This window comes from Tachysurus vachellii, chromosome 2 (assembly GCF_030014155.1).
Source record: "Tachysurus vachellii isolate PV-2020 chromosome 2, HZAU_Pvac_v1, whole genome shotgun sequence".
Classification (NCBI taxonomy): Eukaryota; Metazoa; Chordata; class Actinopteri; order Siluriformes; family Bagridae; genus Tachysurus; species Tachysurus vachellii.
The window spans coordinates 25,973,493-25,990,329 of record NC_083461.1 but is presented as its reverse complement, the minus strand read 5'-3'; the positions used below and the strand labels follow the sequence as shown (position 1 = coordinate 25,990,329).

General features: G+C 40.5%; 1 protein-coding gene across 2 annotated transcripts; it reads right to left on the bottom strand.

Annotated features, from left to right (window-relative positions):
* Window positions 1–224: 224 nt before the first annotated feature.
* On the bottom strand, window positions 225–16,799 carry gucy1b1 (guanylate cyclase 1 soluble subunit beta 1). 2 transcript variants are annotated; one of them, XM_060864033.1, is made up of 13 exons: window positions 16,685–16,799; window positions 15,761–15,834; window positions 14,192–14,292; window positions 13,670–13,788; window positions 12,376–12,573; window positions 10,283–10,513; window positions 9,943–10,059; window positions 9,676–9,809; window positions 9,365–9,562; window positions 4,548–4,785; window positions 3,288–3,401; window positions 2,393–2,547; window positions 225–2,020 (listed from the first exon to the last, which is right to left on the bottom strand). In XM_060864033.1, the coding sequence occupies exons 1-13, from the start codon at window positions 16,685–16,687 to the stop codon at window positions 1,900–1,902; spliced, it is 1,803 nt and encodes a 600-aa protein (XP_060720016.1). In that variant the 5' UTR covers window positions 16,688–16,799; the 3' UTR covers window positions 225–1,899. The 2 variants fall into 2 exon arrangements, with proteins under 2 accessions (XP_060720016.1, XP_060720015.1); XM_060864032.1 differs by having other exon boundaries at window positions 231–2,020; window positions 3,261–3,401.
* Window positions 16,800–16,837: the final 38 nt, after the last annotated feature.

The following is a 16,837-nucleotide window of genomic DNA, read 5'->3' as shown; positions in this document are numbered from 1 at the left end:
ATAGTGCTAACACTGGGCTAAAACTATGTTCTGGCTCTGGTCACAACGTGTGCAAGTCTATTTCACTTACCGAAAGTGAATTAAAGTCGCACTAAAGACAGGCACGTCATTGAGCTTTGAATAGGCTTTGAATTGAGCCATTTTTTTAATAGGTAGACAATAGATAAGAACATGGTTTACATAAGCTGTGTGACAGGGTCACAGAGGACACCAAGACAACAGAGACACCTTCTAGGTGCTGAGACTGGAGATGAACAACACAGTGACATTTACACAATTTCCTATCAATACTCCGGTATGTTTGTAAAATAAACACACACTTTACACTGAAGCCCAAAATGTTCAGCTGATCAAGGTGTATTTGGTATCAATGTTCTCTGAGATGATCCACAGAATTTAACCAGACTGGTTTCATGGCAAGAGGCGACAGAAATGTGACGTTATTAGCGTTTTTAGAAAGATTTTTTTTTTAACACAAGAGGGCGCTGCCTCCCAAGAGTAACTTCAGGGCACAGTCACTTATTCTACTTTGTATGTTTTTGTGTTTTTAATTAAACTCTGCATATTAGATACACATTATTTACATTTTGTTCTTAAAAAAGCAAATAAGTTCCTTGTGCTGCAGCGGAATATTGGACAAATTAAAAACTCAAATGAATATTGCACAAATGTTTTAAGTCATTTCATTTGATTAAAATATTCTCAGGCAGTTTTGTTTGAACAGGAACACTGTGAGAACCAAAAAAACTGAAACCTTTCCTCATTCTTCTCATTTTCATGTCATTAGTTGTTGTTGTTGTTTACACTCATCATTGGCTTTAAGCTTTAACGTGCTGAAATTTATTATACTATTTTAAACAACAGACGGTTCTGTACACTAATCCTAATGATCTCATACAAAATCACCACACTAACCTTTAACAACTTTAAATGTTACTTTAGTTTTGTGAGTGTTACCAAGTAAAGTTAGCAAACAGGAAGCCTCAGATTTTATCCACAATGCCAAAACCTAGTCCTCTGTAGAGTTTAGTAAATCATTTTGTTTTAACACAAAGACACCTGTAATAAATCAGACCTTTCTGTGAAAACCCGGAAATCTTAGAAAGTAAGATCTGATGTGGACCTGGAACACCAGGAGGAGGCTTTTTACTGAGGACCACCGTGGAAGTTAAACCATTTGTCTGTTGTGTCGTACTTGAGTATTTAGCTAAAGAGATTTTTTTATTCCTTACAGAAGTGGTTGTATATTTCTCCTTAAATCTGCTATAGTAAATGAGATAAAATATGTACACATTTATATTTGTATCATCATTATTATAATTCTTTGAATGCCATTTGGGTGCAAAACAGATTGTTAAAGTCTCTGTGTTAAATATATTAAAATGACAAACCATTTATAATTGTTTAAATTACATTTAAATACAATTTTATTATAAACTGTGAGTAAAGCAGCACAATTAGACTTTACATGAAAAACACTGCATTTAACTTTATTACTATGTAGACAAAAATGTTATTTCAAGGGCTGCCTACATTTATCTATTTGTCTAAACATATAGATTTAGATTTTTATATAGATAGATAGATAGATAGATAGATAGATAGATAGATAGATAGATAGATGTGGTAGATGTAAATATAGTCAGTGATGTACTACATTTTTTTCATTTTATATTAATTTAAAATAGAAATAATTTAAAGTCATAACGATGACAAAATATGCTGCTTTATCATTAGCTGTGAACCTTGAGACTAAAAATGTAAATGTTTCATAATCTGCTGAAGGACTCCAGCCAGATGCCGAATATTAAACAGACTGTAAATTACAGTAATTACTTTTACAAAAATGCTTTTTAATTGAAGACTGAAACGACTGGCATCTTGTCGATCCGTGTCCTTCTACAACGTTTTTCGTGACAGGAACCACACCTTCATCGGCTCCTTCTTGCCCTTCATGGTCACTGGGCCTCGGAACTCGAGGTGGAACTGAGCATCAGCATTTTCCACGGATTGCAAACACCTGAGATGGAAAAACAACAAATAAACAAATAAAAAACCACAAATTCAATACATCTGCATCTACACAGTCTGAGGTTTAAAGTTAGAGATAAAATGCTCTGTGACTTTCCTACATGAAGGAGTGTTGATTTTCTTGTGCTGCCCCTCAGACACCTTGTTCACCCTGATAGCTTATTTTAAATAACATATCATGTAAAAACTCTCATGATGTCATGTGAGATCTCCAAGACTTCAAATGAAATGGGTCGAGATAAAGATTGTGAGTGAATCTGTTCTTGAATCCACCACTTTTCCTCTTTCTCATGATAAGATGCTCTTCTATAAAGTTAAATAAAGTCTGACGATCTGAAGTGAACGTCACACAGCCGCTCACCTGTACGTGTACTCCGACACGTTTATCTTCCCTTTCTCACCCGTGGTCTCTGTGCGGCTCGTCAGGTTCACCGTGTTGCCGAACAGACAGTAGCGAGGCATCCTCTGACCTATGACCCCCGTCACCACCTCTCCAGTATGGATGCCGATGGTGATCTGACAAAAAAAGATTATTCATGACATTGTGATATCTGCTAACATCTAATCAGAGCAGGAAGGCAAGCTGTGTGTGTGTTCAGACTAGATACAGGAATAAAAGACAGGGATGCTTCTGTTCTCCAGGTTCAGTTCACCTGTTGTAAATACCAGACAGAAAGAGAGAGAGAGAGAGAGAAAGAGACAGAGAAGGAGAGAGACAGAGAGAGAGATAGATAGAGAGAGAGAGAGAAGGAGAGAGAGAAAGAGAGAGAGAGAGAGAGAAGAAGAGAGAGAGAGAGAGAGAGAGAGAAAGAGACAGAGAAGGAGAGAGACAGCGCGAGAGATAGATAGAGAGAGAGAGAGAGAGAAGGAGTAAGAGTAATCTCCAGTGTCCCCTGTAGATACCAGGAACATCAGGAACATCAGGAACATTTCTCTCTGATCAGACTTTTAACATACAATCATTATTTCTGCTGCTGCAACACGATCAGTGTCCGTCTATGAAGTTAATTCTGTTCCTCTCTCTCTGAAGCCTGGAGGATCTTAAAAGTGAAACATTTCCCTTTAAAGGATTTGACAGCACTACGGCTCATGAGTCTCATCAACTTTCATCTGCTTCTAGAAGAACAAAAGACTTAAATATGTATTTAATTTATTTAAGACGAATTTCTATCTTAAACTGTAATTTATTTACACACTTTAATCATCTGTCACATATACAGAGCTGCTACCTGCACAGGTTCCTCGTCCACCTTCACCTGTCCTGCGATCTCCATCATGTCCAGTGCCAGGTGACAGATGGACTTGGCGTGATGAGTGCATGGTTCTGGAAGACCACTGACTGTCATGTACTTGTCACCAACCGTCTCCACCTGCCAGAAATAAATAAATAACCTGAATAGACTAAAATAAAGCTGTAATTCACCTGATATTAGTGATTGATTATAATCAGATGAGAAAAGGAGAAATATAAAGATACATCATCTCAATGTCTCACAACATGTGTGTGTGTGTGTGTGTGTGTGTGTGTGTGTGTGTGTGTGTGTGTGTGTGTGTGAGCAACATGTGGTTACGTCTGAGTTCTTCTGGCCTTCTGATGGTCTTCAACATTTCTTCAGCTAGAACTAAAACAGCCGAATGGCCTCCAGACACACACACGTCTTGTCAGAGAGACCGTAAACCCAGAGGACCTGAACTTCTAACGTAAATATTACTGTTTTAGGAGAGAATCCAAACTAACACCAACAGTTTAAAGTGCATTCCTGTCTGAAAGGGTGAGATAAATAAGGAGGCCATCTTTCTCTACAAAAAGCCCCTTCCTCCTCTCCTCTCTCTCTCCTCTTCACTCTTCTCCTCATCCCTCTTCCCTCTCTCCTTCCATCTTCTCTCTCTCCTCTTTTCTCTCTCCTCTTCTCCACGTCCCTCTTCCCTCTTTCCCCTTCTCCTCGTCCCTCTCTCCTCTTCCCTCTCTCCTCTTTTCCTCTTCCCTCTATCCTCGTCCCTCTCTCCTCGTCCTTCTCTCCTCCTCCCTCTCTCCTCTTCCTTCTCTCCTCGTCCCTCTCTCCTCTTCCCTCTCTCCTCGTCCCTCTCTCCTCTTCTCTCTATCTTCAGCCGTTACTTGACGTGTTGAAGAATCTGCCATTCTTCCATATGTGACTGAAGATATTTTGTTCTTCAGAACCTTCAGCTCTCAAACTTGTCATTTTCCTTCCAAAACACATTTCCTTTGTATCACATCAACTTTCACAAAAAGTGAAAAAAGCTTAAAGCTGATGACTGAACACAGGAAGCTCCTGAGGTCAATTTCAGCGTAAAGCTTTGAATACTAAAGAAAAACGATATTTCATATTGTTTGATAAATACATCAATGAATATGAATTAAACTGAAAAATGTAAAGTAAACTTTAATAAGCTTGTATTTAAGATTCTTGTGAGGTTTGAAGCTGTTTGTGCTTTGATGAGTGTGTATTACATTTTAACTACTGTATGTTGCACTAAACCTGATGTCGGTATCTTACCTTGTAGACGTACGGATTCTTGCGTGAGTCGGTCAGGATGTCAAACTTCGTGTAGATGTCATTGAGCAGGTTGACAATTTTGATGGCTCCCTCTGCTGAGGCATGTTTGCTGCAGAAGGTGTTGAATCCCACGATGCCACTGAACAGGATGGTGACATTGTCGTAACGTTTAGCTGGAACCGGACGTTTGTGTCTCAGTTCATTTGCTACTGACGGTGGAAGAACCGAGTACAACAACCTTAAAAACACAGACATGATTCAATACTCTGATTTAATCTGAAGCGCAATAAAAAATGACAAACTATTTTATAGACTCAGTTATAGTTTGTGGTGAAGTTTCCTAACATGGACATTCTGCTAATGAGGCCATATGAAATCATTCAGCATTTCATGAGGTGAATGAAAGAAATTAATCAGCCAAAATGACAAGTACTCATTATCCTAAAGATCTTGTTAGACATCATTGTATGTTCAAGTCTTTTCTTCTCATCAGTTTCATGCACAGGAGCTGATGTTCAAAAGATGAGTTCATTCCAGAAATAAGCTGCAGCCCATCGCTGAGTTCCTCTGTGTAATGGTGAGGAACTGCAGCCTGAAGAAATCCTCTGAACACAGATGAAATGTTTGTGTTTCATGACTCGAGACCGGCGTCGTGGTTACACGCTGTCACGTATATTGGCGGTTTATGATAAAAATGGGGGAACAGGTTGCTATAGAAACCATTACAGGTCAGCTTGTTAGTCTAAAATGTCCGAAATGCATTACATAATGAGCTGGTATAGCAATGCAGAGCAGGCGAGGAACATTTCAACAATCCACTTCTCCTCCTGAATACAAATCAGCTGCTCTGTGTGAGGAGCACTGATCAAAACCAGGTCTTTTTTCTTATATGATAAATTTTGCTGGAGCAGAGCCTCACATTCTCCTTATCAACCTGACTGCGTGAAAGAAGAAGGAAGGGAATACAAGCAGTGATTACATTCAGTCATAGTGATCAAATCTCACTAAACTAAACCAGTGTAATTACTCAGGTACTAAACACTTCAGTTTGTGAAACGGCTGCTGAAAATGTTTCATTCTTTGTTTCAAACTTTCTGTCATTTATTAAACCAGAAATTATATTTAACTGAATTCAATAGAATTTTTACCCCAAATTAAAAGCACACAATCACAGAGACTGAATCATTTCCTGTAGGTGAGCAGTTCAGAGACGGACCATAACGACATCCTGAAAGTAAGACCAGAAAACCTGCTGCTGCTGATAAGGGACAAGTTTGTCTCAGAGCTTTGTTAAAAATCTTTATCAGCATGTAGCAGCGTGTCATCATCATAAATCCAGCGCACTGACCTGCAGACTCCTCTCACACCACCAGGTCATTATGGCTCTGATGTTTCAGCTCCACACTGCACTCGTCATCATCGTTATTATTAATAGATTTTATTGCAATATTATTTTATAATTTATTTCTTCAGATGTGATTATGACGTGTAGTTATCATTCACAACAGATTATAGACAAGAACTCTGAGGAATCTAATGATGAATTTGTTTGTTCTATTTGTTCTATTTGTATTATAAAGCAGCATGCTGATGGTCGTTAGCTCAAATCCCTCAGCTTTTATCTTACTGCACATTTCTAATGTCATGAACTTTTAAATAATATTCTGAAGAACTCATGACTCGGAACCCTAGAACACTACACATGAGAACTCAGGAGGAAGGAACAGACATTTGGAACAAACTTCAGTATCTTTTGAAAGTGCACAAACAAATAAAGCGGCTTATTTACAAAATAAAGAAATGCAAATTCATTCAGTTTCCTCATACAAAACAGAGAACCTCCATGTTCCAAAATATAACCCTAATGTGTTCTACTTGAACGCTGGCTGAACAACATCATCCTTCTCTACAGGAGCCATTTCACCAGGAACGAATCAACAAAATGAACAATCCCCAGACTCAATATTTCCGAAATCTGTTAATCCTTTACATTTTCTGTCTATCAGTGGGTCAGGTTTCTGTTTCTCTTTAAACTGATGGTCAGATATCCGGCTCTTCGCTCTTCTCTTCACTCTACAGCTTTAAAGCTGCGTCTCCAAGCCGCTGCTGGGTAACAGACATTTTTAAAGTCAAAGCTTTACACAGCTGTCAGTGTTTGCTATCTGAGCATGTCTGACACACACACACACACACACACACATACACACACACACACACACACACACACACACTGAGGCAGTCTGCTTCCCTGCAGAGAGCAAAACCAGAAGCATATTTTCAGAATAGAAAAGAAAGACGTCCGTGTTTTTCAGGAAACAATGTGCAGCTGCTCACAGTTGGTGTAACTGAACAGAAATGATCTAAAAGTATGGAGTTATTTCTGAAAATAAAATAAACTAAACTCACAGTCAGTTACATGTCAGATCTCCTGAGCTAGTGGAGGTCTGTGCTATGATCTCAGAACCTTCAGTGTGCGTGTAGAGAAGAACCGTTCTGTAACCTTCTCAGTGGTCTATTTAGTCTATGGAGGCTGTGTCTCTGTGAGTCTGTGTCTCTGTGTGTGTCTGTGTGTGTCTGTGTGTGTCTGTGTGTGTGTCTCTGTGTGTGTCTCTGTGAGTCTGTGTCTCTGTGGTTCTGTGTCTCTGTTTGTCTCTTTGGTTTTGGTGTCTCTGTGTCTCTGTGTGTCTCTGTTTGTCTCTGTGTGTCTCTGTGTGTGTCTGTGTCTGTCTGTCTCTGTGTGTGTCTGTGTGTCTCTGTGTCTCTGTGTCTGTGTGTCTCTGTGTGTGTCTGTCTGTCTCTGTGTGTGTCTGTGTATCTCTGTGTGTGTCTGTGTGCCTGTGTGTCTCTGTGTGTTTGTGTGTCTGTGTGTCTCTGTGTGTGTCTGTGTCTGTGTGTCTTTGTGTGTCTGTGTGTCTCTGTGTGTGTCTGTGTGTCTCTGTGTGTTTGTGTGTGTCTGTGTGTCTCTGTGTGTGCCTGTGTGTGTCTGTGTGTGCCTGTGTGTGCCTGTGTGTGTCTGTGTGTCTCTGTGTGTGTCTGTGTGTCTCTGTGTGTGTCTGTGTGTGTCTGTGTGTCTGTGTGTGTCTGTGTGTGTCTATGTGTCTCTGTCTGTGTCTGTGTGTGTCTGTGTGTGTCTGTGTGCCTTTGTGTGTCTGTGTGTCTCTGTGTGTGTCTGTGTGTGTCTATGTGTCTCTGTCTGTGTCTGTGTGTCTCTGTGTGTCTGTGTGTGTCTGTGTGTCTCTGTGTGTCTGTGTGTGTCTGTGTGTCTGTGTGTGTCTGTGTGCCTTTGTGTGTCTGTGTGCCTTTGTGTGTCTGTGTGTCTCCGTGTATATGTGTGTCTGTGTGTGTCTATGTGTGTCTGTGTGTCTCTGTCTGTGTCTGTGTGTCTCTGTGTATCTGTGTGTCTATGTGTGTCTGTGTGTCTCTGTCTGTGTGTCTCTGTGTGTGTCTGTGTGTCTCTGTGGTTCGGTGTCTCTGTGGTTTGGTGTCTCTGTGGTTCGGTGTCTTTGTGGTGTGGTGCCTCTGTGGTTTGGTGCCTGTGTGTCTCTGTGTGTTTGTGTGTCTGTGTGTCTCTGTGTGTGTCTGTGTGTGTCTGTGTCTGTGTGTCTTTGTGTGTCTGTGTGTCTCTGTGTGTCTCTGTGTGTTTGTGTGTGTCTGTGTGTCTCTGTGTGTGCCTGTGTGTGTCTGTGTGTGCCTGTGTGTGCCTGTGTGTGTCTGTGTGTCTCTGTGTGTGTCTGTGTGTCTCTGTGTGTCTCTGTGTGTGTCTGTGTGTGTCTGTGTGTCTGTGTGTGTCTGTGTGTGTCTATGTGTCTCTGTCTGTGTCTGTGTGTGTCTGTGTGTCTCTGTGTGTCTGTGTGTCTCTGTGTGTGTCTGTGTGTGTCTATGTGTCTCTGTCTGTGTCTGTGTGTCTCTGTGTGTCTGTGTGTCTCTGTGTGTCTGTGTGTGTCTGTGTGTCTGTGTGTGTCTGTGTGCCTTTGTGTGTCTGTGTGCCTTTGTGTGTCTGTGTGTCTCCGTGTATATGTGTGTCTGTGTGTGTCTATGTGTGTCTGTGTGTCTCTGTCTGTGTGTCTCTGTGTATCTGTGTGTCTATGTGTGTCTGTGTGTCTCTGTCTGTGTGTCTCTGTGTGTGTCTGTGTGTCTCTGTGGTTCGGTGTCTCTGTGGTTTGGTGCCTCTGTGGTTTGGTGTCTCTGTGGTTTGGTGTCTCTGTGGTGTGGTGCCTCTGTGGTTTGGTGTCTCTGTGGTTTGGTGTCTCTGTGGTTTGGTGTCTCTGTGGTTTGGTGTCTCTGTGGTTTGGTGTCTCTGTGGTTTGGTGCCTCTGTGGTTTGGTGTCTCTGTGGTTTGGTGTCTCTGTGGTTTGGTGTCTCTGTGGTTTGGTGTCTCTGTGGTTTGGTGCCTCTGTGTCACTGAGTTGCTGTTGTGATCCTGAACACTGTCCTGTTCTCATCCCAGGATTCTTCTTTACAATCTGCTCAAACTGACAAACTGTCTGTGTGCTTTTACTGTCCTACACCTTAATGATTTATAATCACACTATCCAGCTTCACCTCCATGAGCTTCCCTTTTCCTTCAGGACCCTAAAAGTTCCTTCCTTTTGTCGTCTCAGCTGTTAATGTTTGTTAGAGATCTGACTGTCTGTTAAGTGATGTTCAAGAAACTGACCTGAAAACATTTTTCTGTAAAATTTAAAAACTAAAAATAATGCATGAATGTGATGCAACTGATGACGTCTGGAGAAATATGAAGACACGGAGTTACTAAATGTGTCAGAGTTCAATAAAGTTACCCTTTTTCAAAGTAACCTGAGGATCTGAGGACCAACCTGTCCGTCTTCTTCTTCTCGTCCTCCAGCGCTCTGAGTGTGTGTTGTAGGCGATCGGTGAGGATCTCCAGCTCCTGAGTGAGTTTGTACTCCTCACGGAACTGTTCTCCTAACAGCACCAGATCTCGCGTGGCATCATGGAGCGGGATGTCGCTCAGGTACAGACCTCTCCGAGTCAGATCGTCTAGGTTCATTACACTGATATGACAGGATCAAAACACACTTCAGTTAGTGCTCACATCCTGTTTGTTACTTAATCATGAAGGTCATTAGCTTCAGTGTGAATAACGAGTGAACATATGAGATTGGACCTGGGGGAGCAGAGGAACAGGATGTTCTCCGTCTCAGGGAGTGAAATCATCTGGCCTTTAAGCCTGAGGCAGCTAATCTCTGTTCCTGTCAGCTCATCCTCACACTCAGCACTCTCCACATTCAGCAGCCCCTCCTATGGGACACACACACACGTGTAATAATTACCTCACACTACACACCTGTTATTAGACCACATTATTGACTGAATGTAGACACCTGTCTCAAGTGTCTAAGCCACGCCCCTAATGTATGTAGGCCACACACACCTTACTCCTGAGCACAAACACAGTGTTGATGTGCGACAGGATGCCGTGGAAACTGAAGTCAATGTGCGGCCGCACCAGAGAGAAGACAGAGGGCAAACTACACACACCGGGCTGGAGCTGTGTCACACACACACACACACACACACACACACACACACACATTCATCAATAATAAATAAAAATTACATGTAATGTGAGCTCTAAGGTTAAAACATGTGAAGATGCTTTTCATTTCAAAATCCTCTCTCATAGTATTTTTGAAATAAAAGGAAATTAAAGGTAAATGTTTTAGTTAGTAACTGTCATGTATTTTCCTGGAGGGTGCCAATACTTTCCTGACCTGTGGCAGCACTCTGTAGATGGCATTTCCACACTGAGTGAGGATGAGGTCTTTATCAAACATCAGATGGAAAGGAAAGGCCTTACAGAAGGTATACGGACTAATGCGGGTCTCCTGAGTGCCGTTTTCTTCAAAACCATCCAGATCTTCATAAAACGCCTCCTCCTCTGAGTCCTTCTCCTCAATCAGGAACTTGATGTGATCACACTCCTCACTCTTCTGCTGAATCACCTGCACATTCAACCACAAAGCCTTCAGATCCGAAATAAATACACTCATCTTTTCATTTGTTAAATATCAGTATTTCCGATAACCGAGTTAAAAAAATAAAGAATATTATATTACAAAATGGAAGACATTCACTGTGGGCTGAAGAACAAAAGAATCATTAATCACTAAAAATAACTAAAATAAAACAAAGTAAAATAAAATAATGTTACATGGGAAAGTACATTAATACAAGTATATTTTTAAGTACACTATTAAAACGGTTTTGAATAAATGTTAGCAGAAATCTGTTTGTGTTTTTGTTGTTACATTTTTGACACTAAAAAGTCAAAAGTTTTATATCTTTTAATTCACATCTAATCCAAACCCATCACACTCTAGTAGACTAATGACATCATGCTCGTCTAATCTGATCTGATCTACAGGTAGGAAATCTCAGCTCTAGTTGATGATGAATGAGTCATTGGTCATTTTAATGGGTTTTGTTAATGATGTTGATTTAATTTCAGTTTTCTGGTGATGAAGAAGACTGTAAACTGATCCTGTGATTCACTGAAACTCCACTGCACCATACTGTAGCCATCTATAACACTACATAAATTGTGTGTGTGTGTGTGTGTGTGCGTGCGTGAGAGTGTGTGTGTGTGTGTGTGTGAGTGACTGTGTGAGTGAGTGAGTGTGTATGTCTGTGTGAGTGTGTGTGTCTGTGTGAGTGTGTGTGTCTGTGTGTTTGTCTGTGTGTGTCTGTGTGTGTGTGCGTGTCTGTGTGTGAGTGTGCGCGCATGTCTGTGTGTGTGTGTGCGCATGTCTGTGTCTGTGTGTATGTGTGTGTGAGTGTGTTTGTGTGTATGTGTGTGCGCATGTGTGTTCATGTGTGTGTGCGTGTGTGTCTGTCTGTGTGTGTTTGTGTATTTTGCTGTTATTCAGACCATTTTCTCTTACGTCAATCCGGTGTGTAGTCTCCCTGCAGTTGCCATGACAACCGTGGCTAATGTTTTATCACCCAGAGGAGTGTTAGATTTGAAAGTTCTGTCAATTCTGTTCACTCATTTCACATTTGTGTGTGTGTGTGTGTGTGACAATATGGGATCTGCAGAGTAATTAGTTTCTTCTTTCTTAATAAAATGAATGATCTCATCTCCTCAAAATCTTTATTTATTATTAACACAAAACACGCACAGTAACAAACAAACACACACAAACACACACACAGTCAGTCACACACAAACACACAATCACACACAAACACACAATCACACGTTACACAAAGAGACAAAGACAAATCTTCTCACTTTCCCAACACCAGAATGACTTTATAGCTGGTGATTTTTTTTTTATCTATTGAATCCTAATGGGGGGCACGGTGGCTTAGTGGTTAGCACGTTCGCCTCACACCTCCAGGGTCGGGGTTCGATTCCCGCCTCCACCTTGTGTGTGTGGAGTTTGCATGTTCTCCCGTGCCTCGGGGGGTTCCTCCGGGTACTCCGGTTTCCTCCCCTGGTCCAAAGACATGCATGGTGAGTTGATTGGAAAAATTGTCCGTAGTGTGTGATTGTGTGAGTGAATGAGAATGTGTGTGTGCCCTGCGATGGGTTGGCACTCCGTCCAGGGTGTATCCTGCCTTGATGCCTGATGACGCCTGAGATAGGCACAGGCTCCCCGTGACCCGAGGTAGTTTGGATAAGCGGTAGAAGATGAATGAATGAATCCTAATGAATCCTGAATTAACTAAACATTAGACTACAAATAAAATCATATCAAATCAAATGATCTATTTTTCTCTCCTCTGTTCAGCTCACACAGTGTGGAACAGGGTTAAAGTGCAGGAGACAGAGGTCATGGAGAGAAATTAAAGTGAGCAGAACCTTCATGTGGATCTCGGTGCCATGGATCTGCTGAGCGACGGTCTTGATGATGCCGATGACGATGTCCTGCAGTCCCTCTCTCTCTGAGTAATAGTGCAGGATGAGGCTGTTCCCCTTCTCGGCGTCTGTGCAGCGGAAGGATGGAGCACGCATGCCGGGGTAGATGGTTCCCAGGTGGTCGTGAAGAGCATCAAGGTTCTGGAACATAAACCTTCTTCTCTTATACATGTACTGGTCCATTTATAAGGTCCTCCAATATAAAGATGTGAGAGAACTGACTGTAGAGCATGTGTTAATCTGTACTCTCAAGTATTGGTGTCACTCTACCCTACCCATCAATGGACAGGGTTCAGCGATGGGTTGCCAATACTTTACACAGCGTAATACATTTCCAATAAAGAGATCTTATCCCACCTAAATAAATGTCATGGTCTAGACAACAGCATGCATCTTTATCAAAAAATAATAAATAAAAAGCAGAAACATGCTCATTTCTATTTTAAGCCACAAAGCTGTTAATTTTCCAGCTAGAACAAACTCCCAGTGTACAAAACAACAAACCACAGACTCCTGACTGTGCCACAAACTCCTGACCGAGCCACAGATGCCTGACCGAGCCACAGACTCCTGACCCTAACTCCTAACCCTAACCCACAAACTCCTGACCAAGCCACAGACTCCTGACCGAGCCACAGACTCCTGACCGCACTACAGACTCCTGATTGCACCACAGACTCCTGACCGAGCCACAGACTCCTGACCGTGCCACAGACTCCTGACCGAGCCACAGACTCCTGACCGCGCCACAGACTCCTGACCGAGCCAAAAACTCTTGACTGAGCCACAGACTCCTGACCCTAACTCCTAACCCTAACCCACAGACTCCTGACTGAGCCACAGACTCCTGACCGCACTACAGACTCCTGACCGCACTACAGACTCCTGACCGCGCCACAGACTCCTGACCGTGACACAGACTCCTGACCGAGCCACAGACTCCTGACCACAACACAGACTCCTGACCGTGACACAGACTCCTGACCGAGCCACAGACTCCTGACCCTAACTCCTAACCCTAACCCACAGACTCCTGACCGCGACACAGACTCCTGACCGAGCCACAGACTCCTGACCGCACTACAGACTCCTGACCGAGCCACAGACTCCTGACCGCGACATAGACTCCTGACCGAGCCACAGACTCCTGACCGCACTACAGACTCCTGACCGAGCCACAACCAGAGAAACACCATGACATCATCCTCTTAAACCTGAAGACAGAACTGCTTCTTACTTGCAGGAATTCCCTAACATTGGAGCCGAGCACACGCAGGATGGTGTCGTAGCCGGATTCCTGACAGAACTCGAAGAACATCTTCCCGAACATCTGCAGAATGTCACCTGCATCGATTTCTGATTGAAATAAAAACCACATCTTATATTCTTACAAATAAATAAATGTAGAATCTTTACTAGTATATTATTTTTATTTAATATAGTTCTATAAAAATAGTGTAGAATAATAATAATAATTACAGTTGAATAAAACATAGAATAACAACAGGATTCTACACACCTTTAGTGTTTAGCTCCTAATAATAATAATAATAATAATAATAATAATAATAATAATGCAAAAAGCAAATAAACATAAAAAAAGCAATATATATGTTTTGTAAACTTCTGTAAGTTCTTGATACACAAAATTTAGTTTTGTTTTAAATTATGCCACAGTTTGAAATTTGATCTTTATGGAGTTCTTTATGGTATTTAAATTAACCATTAGCAATTTATTTTTTATAAAATCTTTACTCACTCAGCACTTTGCTTGCAGCAGCCACCAGGTCGTAAGTTTTGGCGTCCTCGTAGATGATTCTGACGAGAAACTGTCCTTCCACATCCACCTGCGCCTCTCGCCTGAGACAACACATCAGCATGATTCTGTCCTGCTCTACTCATCATACACTCTTAAACACGCTCTGACTTACAGTTCAATTTGTTCACTGTTTATGTTCATAATGTTAAAGTACATTTAAGACTCTACACTTAACATTTACTGTCTGTTTTCATTTAGACAGATTTCACTTTTTTTAGTTTCAACACCAGCATTACTTCCAGATGCAGTCATTTATCCAATAGGTGTATTAACAGCTGTTAGACAGGGCAGATGGTCAGATGTGGAGGATCTGCTGTAACTCACTAAACCACACAGTAAAATATATTAGTTCAGAAACCACCTCAGGGTTAAAAACACTAAGATGTTATATATCAAAGTTCCCAATGTGTGCAGCACTGATGTGTAAAAACAGAACAAATTTCCAGTGAGATAATGAACGAGTGTCACACAAACACACAGTGCTACACTAAAGACCTTCTCAGCACAGAAATAGCTCAGCTCTCAATAATCAGACTGAAAACTGTCCACACACTCCAGATAAGTCGAGGCTGAGAGAAATCCCGAGCCTCACTTACAACCTGGAGCTTCTCCGAACAGTTTCTCCTCACATCCACTCTGAAAAAAAAGTTTCTAAATGGTTCTAGAACCCTAAAGATTATTTAGAGCATCTACAATATCCATAAATATTGTGTGTGTTCTTGTGTGTGTGTATGCGTGTGCGTGCGTGCGTGTGTGTGTGCGTGTGTGTACTGATCTTGATGACACTGAACATCTGGTCTCTGCAGAATAAAGCTGATTTTATTCATGTGGGAAAAACAGATTTCATTTAAACGTGAAGCTGATTTTATAATTCACATGCAGTTCTAGAGAGATGGCGATGAACATGATACAGAAACATGATATAATTCTAATGTAAAGCTTAATGTACAGCTAATGCAAGATTACACTGCTTTACAATAATCCACTTATAAAATGATAGAAACTGAACATATTCAGTTGAAACTTCTATAGGTTTGGTTTCTCTTTGCTTTTTAGTTATTTTATGTTACTAATCATATTAAAACATTACAATAAAACCATCAGTGTGGATGTTTCTCCTGCACTATGAACTACTATTATTATTATTATTATTATTATTATTATTATTATTATTATTAATTGCACAACAGTTACGGTGATATATCAATACAGAGAACATCACAATACAGAAATGTGTAATAATTACAGCATTCATGTATAAAGATAATAAAATAACACTTTATTGTGGAGAAAAGATTCATAAATAATAACTAGAATAATGACTTTACATTCTGCTCAAATTAAATCAGAAATCATATTAATTTAGAGTCAGAAGGCTTTACAATCAGCTCTACATTTAATTCAACAAAAACATGTATTTTAATTCTGATCCAAAATATTAATTTATAGTTAGGTGAGTAAATCCAACTTGTTTTAATTAATCATTTCATTTACTTATTTTGTACTTACTTGATGTCCTCCCACACATCTGGACCGTAATTTCTCAACACCAGAAGTTCCAAGGCGTGATTCACAAATCCATACTGCAATAAACACAAAAAACACCAGCGTTAATTCAAACACTAACAAACACTAACATTAATTCCAACACTAACATCAATTCCAACACTAACTTCAATTCCAACACAACCAATACTAACATCAATTCCAACACAACCAACACTATCATCAATTCCAACACAACCAACACTAACATCAATTCCAACACAACAAAAACTAACATTAATTCCAACACTAACAAACACAACAAACACTAACTTTATTCGTTATTCGTTATTCCAACACTAACACTAATTCCAACACTAACAAACACTAACATTAATTAAAACACCAATAAACAATAATAAACACTAAAATCACCAATAAACACAATAAACGCAAACACAATAAACACTAATAAGCACAATAAACACTAATCAACAATAATAAACAATAATACACACTAACAAACACAATAAACACTGATACAGACTAATAAACACTAATAAACACAATAAACACTAATACACGCTAATAAACACCAACACTAATAAACACTAATAAACACCAATAAACATTACTAAACACTAATACACAACAATAAACACTAATAAACGCTAATAAACACTAATAAACACTACCAGCTGAATTATTAGGCATTTTATTGGAGCTTGTTTATAAAATAAAAGGCGGATAATAAACACATCACCGTGTGAATATTAAAGTCACACTGAATAAAAACAGAATTTAATCAACATTAGAATTCTAATAAAAATTTGACTCATTATTCCTATTTGTGCGACGCGACCGCGAGCTGCAGATACATCAGTGCAATATAACGTTATAACAGCTGACAGAAGGAACACTGTGCTGATGTATGAAGCTGTTACTCACCATGATGGGATGAAACCTTCCGCACTTTTATTCAGCAGCACAATAAAATGATTAAAGCCGCAGATTTACAACTGCAGCGGCTTCACCACCATAACCCACTAACAGCGGCGTGACTGACAGGCCGCGCGTCCAATCAGCGTTCAGTATCGTCAG

Bases quoted from the DNA above. Each gene is read 5' to 3' on its own strand.
- gucy1b1 (XM_060864032.1), bottom strand. The intron at 10,514-12,375 runs GTTCTGCTCACT...TTGAATGTGCAG, and splicing joins GCACCGAGATCCACATGAAG to GTGATTCAGCAGAAGAGTGA. The intron at 3,402-4,547 runs GTAAGATACCGA...TATTTCTGGCAG, and splicing joins AGAATCCGTACGTCTACAAG to GTGGAGACGGTTGGTGACAA.